The sequence below is a fragment of the Vanessa cardui genome, chromosome 4 (genome assembly GCF_905220365.1).
Source record: "Vanessa cardui chromosome 4, ilVanCard2.1, whole genome shotgun sequence".
NCBI classification, from domain to species: Eukaryota; Metazoa; Arthropoda; class Insecta; order Lepidoptera; family Nymphalidae; genus Vanessa; species Vanessa cardui.
Window position 1 is genome coordinate 7,299,244 of NC_061126.1, and position 14,333 is coordinate 7,313,576.

At 30.1% G+C, this 14,333-nt stretch overlaps 1 protein-coding gene and 1 long non-coding RNA gene across 2 annotated transcripts; one reads left to right on the forward strand and one right to left on the reverse strand.

Annotated features, from left to right (window-relative positions):
* Positions 1–958: 958 nt before the first annotated feature.
* Positions 959–5,173, reverse strand: LOC124544330 (lisH domain-containing protein C1711.05-like). Its single transcript, XM_047122831.1, has 7 exons — positions 5,042–5,173; positions 4,796–4,835; positions 3,634–3,720; positions 2,785–2,889; positions 1,839–1,925; positions 1,639–1,755; positions 959–1,123 (listed from the first exon to the last, which is right to left on the reverse strand). The coding sequence occupies exons 1-7, from the start codon at positions 5,116–5,118 to the stop codon at positions 1,088–1,090; spliced, it is 549 nt and encodes a 182-aa protein (XP_046978787.1). The 5' UTR covers positions 5,119–5,173; the 3' UTR covers positions 959–1,087.
* Positions 5,174–10,222: 5,049 nt separating this feature from the next.
* On the forward strand, positions 10,223–11,886 carry LOC124544324. The gene is made up of 2 exons (XR_006967531.1): positions 10,223–11,197; positions 11,364–11,886. It is a non-coding gene; the product is annotated as an uncharacterized LOC124544324 (long non-coding RNA).
* The last annotated feature ends 2,447 nt before the right edge of the window (positions 11,887–14,333 follow it).

Genomic DNA, 14,333 nt, shown 5'->3' on the forward strand with positions numbered 1-14,333 from the left:
TTAGTTCACATTTGCATATATTTAATGTTATTAATTCTTATTTTAATAAAAATATGTGATAATCTGTAAAAAAAACACTTAGATACTTGGTGCTTATGTCAATAAAATTAATTATAATTGAACAGTCTCTATGAAAATTAACAATTTTATGTAATATTATTACAAAAGCGTCTCATAACAAGTTTTCGTACTTTAAAGAGCGTTCTTTCTGCGTAATCCTTAAATGTAAATTTGACAAACCAAATTGCTAACTCAACATTCGAAGACTAAGCTTTAAATAATTGCTTCAATACGTTCACAGTGTATTTTGTATCAAAATCAAATTTTAGAACAATTTTTTCTGACAAGACTGTACATTAAGAATATTATTACAGATCCCTAAACTAATTCGTATTTGTCATTAGAAAAGCAAATATTTGGTTAGCTCTGCATATCATTATATTATAATGGTAATTATTTGTCTAAATAAATATTTATCAGGGTTTAACGTACTTTTTACAGTCAATTGCGAGTCAGCCTCGATGCATTCAAATATTGTTTAGCTGTTAGACATACTACAACAATTCTTCTTATCTTTTTAAGGCTCAATAATATTTTTTAACACTCAATAATTAAGTTGAGATTACTTGGATGCTGCTTGCAATCATTTAAGAAATTATTTTTCAACATTATTTTGACGTTGTTACCAAATGTTAAGCTAATGAAAGTCAGAGGATCTAAATATTACCCTTGAGGCACCCCTGAAGATACTGTGATTCGGGATAACACAAAACTTCTTACATATTATACCTGGAAAGATTTAGTTTAACGAAAAATATTGCTATTATTAATATTCAAACGTTCAAAAGATCGTAATGGATTATGCCTGAGACATAATCAGTCATTATCTTTTTTTGAACATATAGATAAAAACATGACACGTATTGTTTATTTATTATTAACTATTACACTAAAAGTATTTACTTACTATTTATTTACAACAATCTGCCTCGAAATATAATTTTGATATTTCAAAGATTATTATTCAAAGTATTTTAAATATAACTAAAAATAATCGTCAATCTTCTGAGATTCTAAGTTTGCAGTTTCAATTCTTGTTCTTTAAATGAGTTGCCTTTTTGTGCTGTAAAAGAAACAAAATTGATTTTTATACTCGTGCTTGAAAAAATAAATGCAAAAATTATATACGCTTATAAAAAAGCATTAAACACCCAAAATCGTTAATCGAATTAATTTTATACATAGATGATACCTATAGATATAGGATATACAATAAAATTGAAGTGTCTGTTTTTAATATTTAAATAACCGCTTTTTACGAAATTCATATGTATGTATAGATGGTACGCATACCAAAATGACATTTTTTTACAATTTTTGTCTATCTGTGTGTTTGTTCCGGCTAATCTCTGGAACAACTGGACCGACTTTGACATTCACTGGCAGATAACTGATGAGGACTAACTTAGCTACAAAAAAAAACTTTTTTGTAAAATTCAAACACGGAAAAAGCCACAAGCGCTAGAGAATGAATAATTTTCTTGTAACTTTTTATGGTGATCTACCCCTATAAATCTCAACAACAAACAACAGCATGAAATATATATACATATGTTCAAGTGCACAGAAAATACTTACGTGATGACTTGACTTCTTTTTTGACCCATTACATTCTTTACTTTTTTCATCTTCATCCGAAGATGATGAAGACGATGACGAAGAAGAAGACGAACTCTCCTGTTTCTTTTTTCCATCCTGTCAGATATGACAATAATTTATTGTTTTTATTAATAGTTCTCTCATGTTTTGAAATCATGTTTGCAATAAAGTGATCTTACTCCATTGCAATCATTGTCTTCATCCTCTGATGATGAAGATGATGATGAGGATGAGTCATTGTCTTTCTTACTTTCTTTACAATTTCTCTGAAACTAGTCAATTAAAAAATGTTATTAAGTTCTTTTGAATAAATAGGAAAAAAATAATACAATTTTAGTTATTATTCTGATTTATATTATTGAATATTTATATAATTTCAACTTCAAATAGTTTGAAATATTCAATAGACAAATATCTAGGTTTCAAATTAGAACAGAGATGTTTTAAAACTACATTTCACTTTTATTCTTGTTTCTTAGAGTGTTCGATTTTATTTTAATTATCCTCTACAAAATGTGTATTTCGCTCCAACGATTTCATTCGCTCTGGAGCTTGGCGGCTAATTTTCTCGAAATAACTGACCGATTGGGTATTTTAAAACAACTTCATGTTTTCAATGCAATTGTTAACATATAAAAGGAATATACCCAATTCATAGAATATTAAATACTGGTTTAAGGTAAGGTCGAAATTATTAAACTTATAAAAACAATATATAATCATTTCGGCATAATTTTTTTTTACTAAGAGCAGGGCTTTTACAGAGTTATGTTAATATAACTATAAATAATTGTTATATTTACAGTGTGTGTTGAAACAATTAGTTAGCTTGTTTATAAAATCCATGCTATATAAATATAATATTTCTTTTCTTAACAATTCGCAGTGTTTGCGTTAATTCTGAGATTCGAGCATATAATATTGTTACTAATATTGTAATTCCTTAAGAAGAATTTCGTTTATTTGTTTGTTGCGCTTGCAGTATTTAACTTGTTCAGTACGAGATCGTCAGGACCAAAACCAACCAAACGGAGGCATTAGATTCAGTTACTTAACCTGTCACAAAGCCGCGGGTGCAGAACTGGTTATATAGATACATATATGTAATAATTAGTGTCAACTTACACCGTGACCAGATTTTTTTTTAGAACATCCTTTTTCTTCTTTATCTTCCTCTGATGATGATGATGACGAGGAGGAAGATGAACTGTCATGTTTCTTTTTTCGGTCCTGATAAAATTGTATTGTTACTTATTATATATACAATGCAATACATAGTGTATTGCATTTTCTCATTTGTATTTCTCATTTTAAGATTTCGAATAATTCAAATGGATAAATTTACTTGGTGGCTAAGTACAAGTCCGTCTTAGTACCTAAGTACGACTTTATCATAATATTCAACTACCAATGAGAAATTCTTGGTATTATAGTGATCCAGTATGAAGCCTGAGTGTGGAGTGTAACTACAGAAACAAGGTTATAACAAATCGGTACCAAGTTAATACCGAGTTCAAAATGTCTTCATTTCTTACAACAGCAATGAATGTTCATGGTGATATCTACTTACCATTGATTGGTTTATTTACGAGTCGGGATATCTTAGATATAGGATATCGTATCAGAAACTTTATAGTATATCTTACGAAGATAAACTTATCTTTATAAAATCAACATTTCGAACTGCTAGTAGTTCTACAATTAATTAAATATAATGAGATTATGACTTTTATTCCTTGTATCAGCAGATTCAGGCGCTGAGACTTTAGTTGACGATCATTTATTGATCAATAAACATGTACTTATTTAGCAAAAAAGTTCATTTTATGGACACAATTTTGGATGAATTTAATTTAAAGTCTGTTGGGCTATTTAAATTGCTGTGAATTTAACAGTTCATTTATTAAATTTGATTAATGTGAACACGACTGAGGAGCCTTTTTTAATTTATTATTTAAAAGTAAAGGGTCTTACTCCATTACAATCATTGTCCTCCTCTGATGACGACGATGAAGACGATGAAGATGAATCATCACATTTTTTAGTTTCTCTAGAATCACTCTGTAACCAATAAATACATATTTTAATAATTTACAAATGTCATATAAGCTTAAAATAAAAATATTTTTGCTTATAACATACTAACATATATATTAATAACAAGCTGTGGCTACGACCTCATTCGAAGACTGATTACATTTAAATACTCGGATTTTACAATCCCCAAGGAACATATTTTTTTCAGCAGTATTAACATACAAAACTGGAGTATACAAATATTAAGTTGCATACAAATTTACCAGGTAGTTTAGATTTCCAATTTAATTTATTTTTGTGAAGTAATTTTCTTTTTTCTGTTTCAACAATTTATCAGGAATCTGTTATATAATATATTTCTGTTAAAAAAAGGCTGACGTTACAATGTTTTTCAATGGTATATTCCATCAGGCATACGGCTAGTACAATATAAACATATTTGTGAAACATAAAACATGAAATATTATTATAACATTGTATATATTTTTTTGACAATATACTGCTGCAATCTGGACATTTAACAGAAAATATTTCCTTCGGTAAAAATAAATTAATTTAAAAAAAACACTCAAGGCTGAATTAGCTACTTGCAGATGTAATCTGCTGTTTTAATTGTTAAGAAATCAAAACCATATTATTTTTTATAATTTACGTAATATTTTATAAAGTGAAAATAAAAAGAATAAAATATAGTATATATCTAAAAAATTAAATAATGTTGAAAAAACATGTGAGTTATATCAAAATTACAACTTATATAATAATATTTAAATCATTATTATTAATACAAATGGCAACAATAACACAATCGTTATGATGACATTAGTAAATCAGGCATACATTCAAATAATAAAAAATAATGATAAAACATATTTCCTACCAAGCATTATTATTTTAGTCTATTTGAAAATAAAATTAACATACAACTGAACAAAAATAACAATCTTTCTAGCAATATTGTCTTATACATTGCTAAAGAAATAGCAACAACAACAGAATTGGATAAGTGTGATTGTGAATGAGAATAAAAATTTATTATCATACATTTAAATAAGCCACTTAATTTATTCATATTTATTTTATTAAATGAAGTACTTACCTCGTCGCTGTCACTTTTGTTGGAGTTATGGCAACTTTTCCTGGAATAGGAACTAGACTTTAATACTAAGATAAATAAACAAATTAATGGAAATGCACTAACAACTTTTTTTACACACTATTTTATATCTCTTTAGGTGAATATTAATATTTATTCTAAATTCAAATCTGAAGACATGATGTCAAAACAGATTTTTTTTATAATATATGTGTTCAAGGCTTCTGATTAATTTACAAATCATCTTACCTTGAATGACACGATTTTCCTTGAACAAAAGTCGCTAATGCAAGCAAAGCGATAATAATTATTATTGTTTTATTCATTCTTTCCTTCTAAGCTTCTATCTAGAACGAGACGAGGATTTGAACTGACATGAAATAAGAACTGATAACCTATCCAGATTAATATTGGGATGAAGGCCATAGTAGATAAATATTAGTTGTTCAAAACAAACTTAATTTTATTGGGTAAATAACTCTACTCGACGACAGTAACATCCAAAACTTATGTACAATACTAAATAATAATTACATTTACTTATATCGTAATAACGAGACTGAATTTCCTCACCAGTAATTAAAAAAACTCTTCCTAAACTCTTTCCACTAAAGTCTATTTTAAACGTGTTCTACAATAATAAATATAAATCATCTACATTACATGTTATTTGTATTCAATAAATTAAAATTATATAAAAAAATACCTACGCACTCAATTCCCGCTTTATCGGGATTATTCGATAAATGCTTCGCCGTTAAGAAAACAAGCTCCTTACACGAATAGAAGGGATTTTAATATCCTTAAGTAGTGATGATACTGGTATTCTCTCCTATAAAAGACTTGCAAAGTAATCCACAGACGGCGGCGAGATATCGCGAATCTGCTTGAGTCATCGCATCTCTCCAAATAAATAGGGTCCGAGAATGTTTTCAAAGGAACGTTTTTATTGAATACAAAATAATTATATAGAAGAAGGGGTAAGGGGGTACAGATCAATTTATTTAACTATATGTTTCGTATGTATCTTCTATAATTACAAATAAATTTAAAAAACGAATTTGCAAATCGTTTGTTTTTGTTTTTAATATTCATAAATGTTAATTTCAATGTAACCTATATTACGCTATTTATTAAAATGTATGGAAAATAAACATCACATGCCTAATTAAACTCGGATTAAGAGTTATTCTGTTTTAAGAGGTATTTTTCCGATATGTTAGAAAAAATTTAAAAAAGATATATAGCCCAGGGTCTAGTGGAGATACGAAAATCCGAAACAAATTAAGCAGGTACAATATTTGTAGTTTTCAATTATTTTTATCGTTATATGTATTATTGGAACCTCCATGTATCGTTACTAATTCTGCCACACGTATGTCCACTCTCTCTGTGTATATACTCGAAGTAGCGTGATGAAGTAAGCTCCACACCTTCTCTTTGGTGCAGAGAGCTCTTTTACAAGTAGTCTCTCGTTTAAAAAAAAAACTAATTTCAAAAAGCGTTTAGTTAGTAGCTACAGTTGGTTATTTAGTTCATTCAGTGAGTGTTTTCTTTCACATTTTTAACTCACAGATGCATCGTAGTTTACCTAAATCAAAATTGCGTCCTTAATTAAATATGTATAAGTGTCATAACGTTATTAGATAAATAGACATAATATTCATAAACTCTTTTATTACTGCAATGAAATCTATATTACTTTGAAGTTAAATTACTAGCCGGTTGAAACTTCCAGATGAAGTGGAGTTCGAAAATGCTATTATAAATTCAGCAGTTTACAATCACAGCCCTACTTGGCGATGGCAAAAAACCTTGGCGGGGAACTCGTTCTAACTTTTCCTATTTTTCTGCGTTAATTTCACCTGAACCCATTACAGTTTGCAACAATTCTTAGTGCGAACGTTTCTATTAGGATGTTTAAATTGCATTTTAAATGACTTTTTCTTCGGAAAGTAAGTAATGAACGCGTTAGGTGGATCCTAATTCTGTTATATTTTTTAATAATCGAGGTTATTATTTCGAAGAGTTAGAAACAACAATCATATTATTTTGATACTTTAATCGCGTTTTTTTCAGCGGATATACACTAACGCATTGCGTACACAAAATTACAAAAATTATGTAAGTTGGATTTGGTTATAGCTTAACCTTGCGAGTAATGCACTTGTTAAGCTTGCAGTACAGATATATTATAATATATATCTCAACTTCATACTCAGCGTGGCGCTAATTTTTTTTACAGTTGTATTTCAATGCAATTGCAGTTATATTCATAATTTATTTGTTCGACGAGCGATTACTTATTAACGTATAAGATTAGGGGATTACAACGTAACACTACAACAAGTACGCCATTAGTAAAATACTAAGAATTTCTCGTATACATGAACTAAAACTAACAATAGTAAAAAAGGATAGCTTTTAAGTGTCCTACTACCGTTTAAAAGCCTTTATTTATACTTGGATAAATTTGGAGTTCTTTCCACTACACTTTTACGAGAGTTTTTTGATAACCTGTAGAAATAATTTATCGATACGCAAATTCATACGATTACGATATGATTTATTTATGTTACTGGGACTTAGTGGCTGTGTTTTTGAATATACAAAAAAAAAACATATTATGATTGAACTGGACAAATTTGATGAAACTAAAAATTAAAGCAATTTAAAATTGAAATCAATATAAAATATCTCTAAAACAAACGGGTCAAGTGAGAAACGTAAGCCAAGATTGGTACCGAAGTTGAGCAATGAAATGTTAAGGATGAATAAGTTAATTGGCCCCTGGAGCGTATCGGCGGGCCCTCCTGTGGCACAGAGGAATGCATTTAAATTGGATTTTAAGAGTAGAAATCACCAGCGCGCTCTCCGCCTCTCCAAGCCTTGTTAGAGTCAATCTCAAAGTTTACGTAAACGAATAAAGCTCCTCAAACCGACTTTATAGCTATCAATTCGAGCTTAATTATAAATGACTTATCTCGACTAAACCAACAATTAGTACTTCGTGAAAAAGTTGTCTTTGACGACTATACTTCGGACAATCTATATAAAAATATACATATATTAATAAAATCGTATAATAAAATAGGACAACGCCAAAACAGTTGCTCCAAATCTCGATAAAACACCGAAATTTATGACAAAAATAAGTTACATTTAATTTTGAAATAAATGCAATATTTAAGTTTTCCTGTTTGTTTTTATAAAAAAATACTGTAAAAATACTTCACATTTAAATTATACTTTTTTATAAAATAAATATTTATTGCCAGGTTTATTTATTCGAAATAAGTTTATTGTAACGATTAAGTACAATATGTAACTGACATCACTTAATTTTTTTTAAATTTATGTAGTAGGTCAGCAGCGGACATAGTAAATGACACTGTAAGAAATATTGAAATAACTATTCCTTACTTAACTAAAATGTTATCTCCTTTGTACCTGAAGTTACACTAGTTCACTCACCCTTTAAACGGGAACACAGTAATACTGAGTACTGCTTTTTGGCAGTACATTATCCGATGAGCGGATTCTTATCCAGATGGGTTTGCACAAAGCCTTATCATCAAATGGTGAATTATGTTGTTAACAAAAAAATATATTTTAAAGACTTTATTTTATTAATTGCAAAACAGATCCGAATAAAGTCTTAAAATATAAGTAGTCTTGTAAAACGAAGTCACTTGGTACTTGTTATTCGCAATAAGACGCTATCTTTGTGACCTCTTACAAGTTCTGTATACATTTAATATATAATAAATTTAGATCGTTCGTATCATTACCAGTATTGTAATTAAAGACGCATTTATTGTGAAACGGTTTTAAAAATGGACAAATCTTTACTAATATTAATTTGTATTTCCGTCCTTATACTCAGTGATGCGAAACCAAGGTAAGATATAATACTCTTATGAAGTTCTTAGTATTTATTATGTTGGTATTTGGTATTTATCGTTTTGTATGATAACGTGTCTTTGAATTTTATGTATGTAAGCCGTATGCTATCTGTGTATTAACACTGACTTTTATATTTACAAGTTTTGACATATAATGCAAATCTATATATATTACCTTTGAAAGTATTCGTTTTTAGATACTTAATAGATATTTAAATACCCTACGTTATTAGGTTGGTTGTTACATAACTTTATTATATATTTATTTACATATACGTTACATGTGGATAAAAACACTGATATACAGCTTGTTCTATAGCAAACGAACACTCAGTTAACATACTCGTTCAAGGATTGTATGTAACACAAATCCCTCGCTTTTCTTTTTCTTCGTAGGCATTATTTCAAAAATCTTTTATTTTATGGTTTCGATGGGCGGACGGGTGGATTCAGAGCCGTCTCACGCTTTGCTGGGACCCTTAGGCACACATGAATTTGGGGCCGTTTTGATTGCTACTTACTAAAATGAAATATCTAGCAAAATATTTAAGAAAATAATATTTAACAATTTATTTTTTATTTTAACAAATCTTCGTCTATCACGAAGCTTACTTAAATAACGTTGCGGTAATTCTTGTAAATTCTTAGGAATCTGATTTATTGTACAAACTTATAGCTCTGGCATACCTATTTATATCATTAAGAGCACGTCTATAGCTATCAACTGTTAACACCGACTATCGTCACTAGCCTTTTGATTAAGAAATATTTGTAAGAAATTTGGCAATTTCGAAATGTACACAGCGCATGCTAATGCACACAAACACAATAACGTGTGTTATTGTGTTTATGTGCATTATTAACTTCTACTAATATTTATATATTTAAAACAAACTTTTTACAATTTACAGATACAAAACATTGGAACCCGAACCACTTTTGGAACCAGAAGTTACTAGCGGTCTGAAAGAACACAAAAGAATACCACGACAGGTAATTTAATTGAGACTTCAAATATTCTAAAATTAAAATCAACTATATCAAATATATATACAGTCACATATATATGTATGTGTGTATATGTATACATATATTAATTCTTTCTCCTCTCAATTTTAAATTTCTCAAATGTGTTTTATTTTTCCAGCATTCAAAGGACGATTTTATGAAACGTATTTGGAGGAACATGTTGTATAACTGTCGAAATTGCGATATCGATAATATTGGAAATTATATCTGAAGTAACAACGAAGTATACATAAACTACATATAGGAATTAATGTCAAAATGAATAAGAAATTATTGACAAACAAAAAATATTTGTTTCATAACAGATTCGTTCTCTTAAAATATTTTTTTTTATTGATAGGAGATAGGAAACAAGGTGTTTTAAAGTTTTAATTTACCATAAAATTATGCGAATATACTATTTGAGAAAATAGTTTATAATCTCGTCATCGGCACTGCGTAGTCTAAGTGTCAGTAGTAGTAGTGTAGTCATACTTACCTATTTATAAAATACATACCGTTCTACTTAATTGTTTCATTAATAAAACATAAAGAAACAAAGAAGATAAATTATACAATTTCTTTTAATTCCCTTTGTTAGTTATGAAAATCATAGAAAATACAAAGCTTAACTAATAATAAATGTAAGTATAGGTCGGCCTGGTAGTTGCGGCGCGGCGTGGAGCCCCGTGGAAAGGAAACTGTTTTCTTTACGAGCTATTCCGCCGAGCCAATATTTCTTCGCGACAGTACGCGCCACCATAAAATAAAACGAAAAATTCCAACGTAATGCCTTCAGCCGCTATGAAAATCATAAGAGGCGAGATTTTATGAGTATCGCTACGGACAATACGCTTCCGCAAGTGATTAATTACAGAATATATATGTGCATCGGTTTATATGATTTCGGGATATAATAAGAGAATTATTTATATTATAAATTTAAAATTGAGTTGTGTACATCAAACATGTATTTTATATGCAAGCGCATAGAGGCGATGTTGGCAAAGAGGAAAGTAATATTTGTTATAAACTGCTTTGATCACGAAAATTAATACATTAATGTAGACTCGTATTAAGCCGACCATAAAAATTGTATTACCCTGTTAAAATGAGTTAACAATTTCATACGCTTCTCGTGAAAAAAACTATATTTTAAATTATTGAGAGTCAAGACCACATTTTAATATACCTACTTAGATACAAATTTACAGCACAGAAATAAAGTGCTTAATCAATATTACCCAGCTCGGTATTACCTATAAATGTAAACGACATTTCTGAAACTATAATAATTATGTACCGGTGCGGAAGCATGGAGTGCACTTATAATGTCGTATACTCGAGTCTCGCTCGTACGACAAATGCTTGACAAAATACTCTGCCAATTGTGTCGGAGCACCGCCCTCAATTGTTCGAGATGAAAAATGGCCTATTCGGATTGTTCGCGAACAAATGCGTGCCGTGCGGGTCATTACGCTTTGTTTTAGAAGTAAGTACGACAAAAAATTCATAGGGAAAGCTGAAATTTTCGCTTCCGCTCTCTTGGGCTGCGGCCCGGCGCTGTTTAAAGTGCGCTCAATTGTTCGTTCAGTAAATCTAATTTTTTTATTTACCTTTCAAGAATGCTTTTCTAACAAACAATTTTTTTCCCCTAGAAACTTTTGCGTCGCTGAACTCCATGAAATGAGACGTGGCTTATAAAAAAACGGATAAGTCAAAAGATATGAATGGCTGTCGGGGATCATAGCCGTCGACCGACGAGGTTTCGCTGTGCAACATCCAATTGAAGTGAAAAGATTGTTTCAGAGCTCGAACGGCTGTCGAACAGAACAGGGTTGAAACGATAATAACAATGTCGTCGCTTCCTCAATCTAACTTCTTCAATATTTCTTGTCGAATCGCCTCCCAATAAAAAGTTATTCTTGCAGTGTGCATTGTCTAGAGCTAGCTTTTGTAATATTCAGTAACTAAAACGAGATCAATTTATTAATAAAAGAAAATAGGTTAGAAATGTTATTGCAAGCGTTAATAAGGTATGATAAGGGTAAATTATTTGATCCTGGACAAAGTCTTAATTTTAATTCTATGTTTTTATTTAATGTGTTTGCAATATATAAAAATAAATTAAGCTTAGGAACAAATTTTAAAGTCATCACATTAAACTTAGTGAGAGATGAATAGCCATTAATTAATTACGCCGAGCCCTTCGCGATTACACCCTGAGGATCCATTACTTAATTAACATGCACTGATTCGAAACAACTTTTCAATAACATAGATTCTAACGATAAAGAAACTTTGTAAATAAAAATTAAATCACCACGCTATGAATCAAGAGCTAAATGAGAATAAATCCAAATACATTTATGTTATTTGTTGTAGTTGTAATTCTATTGGTATTGTAGTGTTTTGTTTTGTAATTTTTGTAAAACGGATTCTGACTATACGTTATACCGTACATCTATAAAAATATAGTATTCTATAAATTTCCTAAAAAAAATTCAAGCCTTCCTTAAGAAGATTAGGAGCCTAATTCATCTTGCTTCTCTGATGTGGATTGGTGGATTCAGAGTCATGTAAATAAATATGAGACAACATCACATTCATTACTCTGATCCCAATGTTAATAGCTAAAGCACTTGTGTTATGGAAAATCAGAAGTAATGACGGTACCACAAACACCCACCCACCCCTAAGACAACATAGAAAATTAATGAACTTTTTCTGCATCGACTCGGCCGGGAATCGAACCCGTGACTGAAAACCGGCGTACACACTACTTGTTAACGGAGGTCCTCAAATGTGATACAAATACAAAGTTTTCCTTTACCACGGGGCATGATATAAATTATAAACACAAATGCCGCACACAGAAAATCAGCTATTTTTTTGTCTGAAATTAACGAGTTTTAGCCACTGGGCCATGCAGTCTTATGGATTACGATTTAAGACTTTGTATTAATCAATTGATTGGGCGAATGTTATCACCGATAAACAAAAAGTTTACACAGTACTCACAGCTGATTTGGCCGATAGCAAAAAAATAAGTAAGTGTGTACAGGTAAAATATTTAGGTTTGTCTACAGTATTCACTGTCGAAGGCGCGCCTCCCACGTTAAAATGTTATCGCCTCGCATTAATATGAGCGAGTGAAGCTCGTTACAAGATGCCTTAGTGTGCGTGAAATGACTGAGAATAAAGATGGCCAAAAATACAAATTACATTATATTTGTCAAGTTTATTTTATTAAAACGCCTTTGGACGTTGAGGGTAGCGCCTTTGTGACTGGATAGATATAGTTTTTGATACCAAAAATACCGAGGTTTTATTAAAAGTTCTATATCTATTATACCGCCAACACAAATGATACAGTTTCGTCAGGCCGCGTAATTACAGCTGCACTCTATGGTGTAGATATATTAATAAATAGCTGTGCACGCGACCTTGTACGCCTTTGAATATAAAAAAAATTATAGCCTAAGTTACTCCCAATCATATCAGTTATCTCCCAATGAAAGTCCCGTCAAAATCGGTCCAGCCGTTCCAGAGATTAGCCGGAACAAAACAGACAGGCAGACAGACATACCGTCTAAAATTGTAAAAATAACATTTTCACATATGCATTGAGTAAAAAAATGCTATTTTAATATTACAAACACACACTTCAATATTATTATTATATGTATGGATAAAAAAGTGACCAATACAACGGTGTATTCATTTTAATAAATTAAAAAAATACAATTGTAAGTTGGGATAAACTTGAGGCACGTACAATATACATATAGATCTTGAAATAAAAAAAAGTATAAATTAAATAGTTTTGATGTTAAAATATAATAATTTTGTATTGAACTAAAAATTACAGTGAGAGAAACAAAGAAAAATTAAAAATAAAATAATAGTGAATTTTTATTTTAGTTTTAATTATACATTAGGAGGCAAATGGGCCATCTGATGATGAACCATTTCTCACTTCATCAATGCGTCAACAACCATAAGAGCTACGAGGTTTTGCTGTACAATATATAATGAGTGGATGCTACCTACCCAGACGGGTTTGAAAAATACCCTACCATATATAAAGATATAATTAGAAAATAATGGCATTAATGACAAACTCTTCATACTGCACGAAACAGTAAAACGTTCGACGATCTTCTAGAACGCCTATTTAGAATTTTATTTCGCTCCTGAAAGCTCACTGGGTCCGTATTATTCAAAGCAGACTTTACTAATGCATTTTATGGTCCTGTGTGATATTTACGAGGCCCAGGTGAAAGCGTACAAAAGTACGCAACTTATCGAAACTGAATTTATTTTTTGTTAAACATTGTCATAATAATATTAACTGTTCATATTCTTAATAAAAATATTTTTGCTGTAATAAAAATAGTTAAAAAAAGAAGTTACTCTATCAAAATTGACACTAATATTCTCAAGCCGTTTGTTAGTTAAGAGCTTTTAGCATACCTCATTATATAAGTAAAATTGACAATCGAAGCAACGATAAATATATCGATAATAATGATTATTGAAATATTTGTTTAAAAGAATATAAAATGCAATAGCAGAAGGTACTCGTAATAAGCGTACATTATTATACCTATTAATGCTTGCGCTAA

What these genes read in the sequence shown, in the direction of transcription:
- LOC124544330 (XM_047122831.1), bottom strand. Translation starts at nt 5,118, where the DNA reads ATGAATAAAACAATAATAATTATTATCGCTTTGCTTGCATTAGCGACT. An exon ending in AAAAAAAATCTGGTCACGGT is followed by an intron (nt 1,926 to 2,784) that starts GTAAGTTGACAC and finishes GACTAGTTTCAG; the next exon opens with AGAAATTGTAAAGAAAGTAA. An exon ending in AAAAGAAGTCAAGTCATCAC is followed by an intron (nt 1,124 to 1,638) that starts GTAAGTATTTTC and finishes TTTCTTTTACAG; the next exon opens with CACAAAAAGGCAACTCATTT.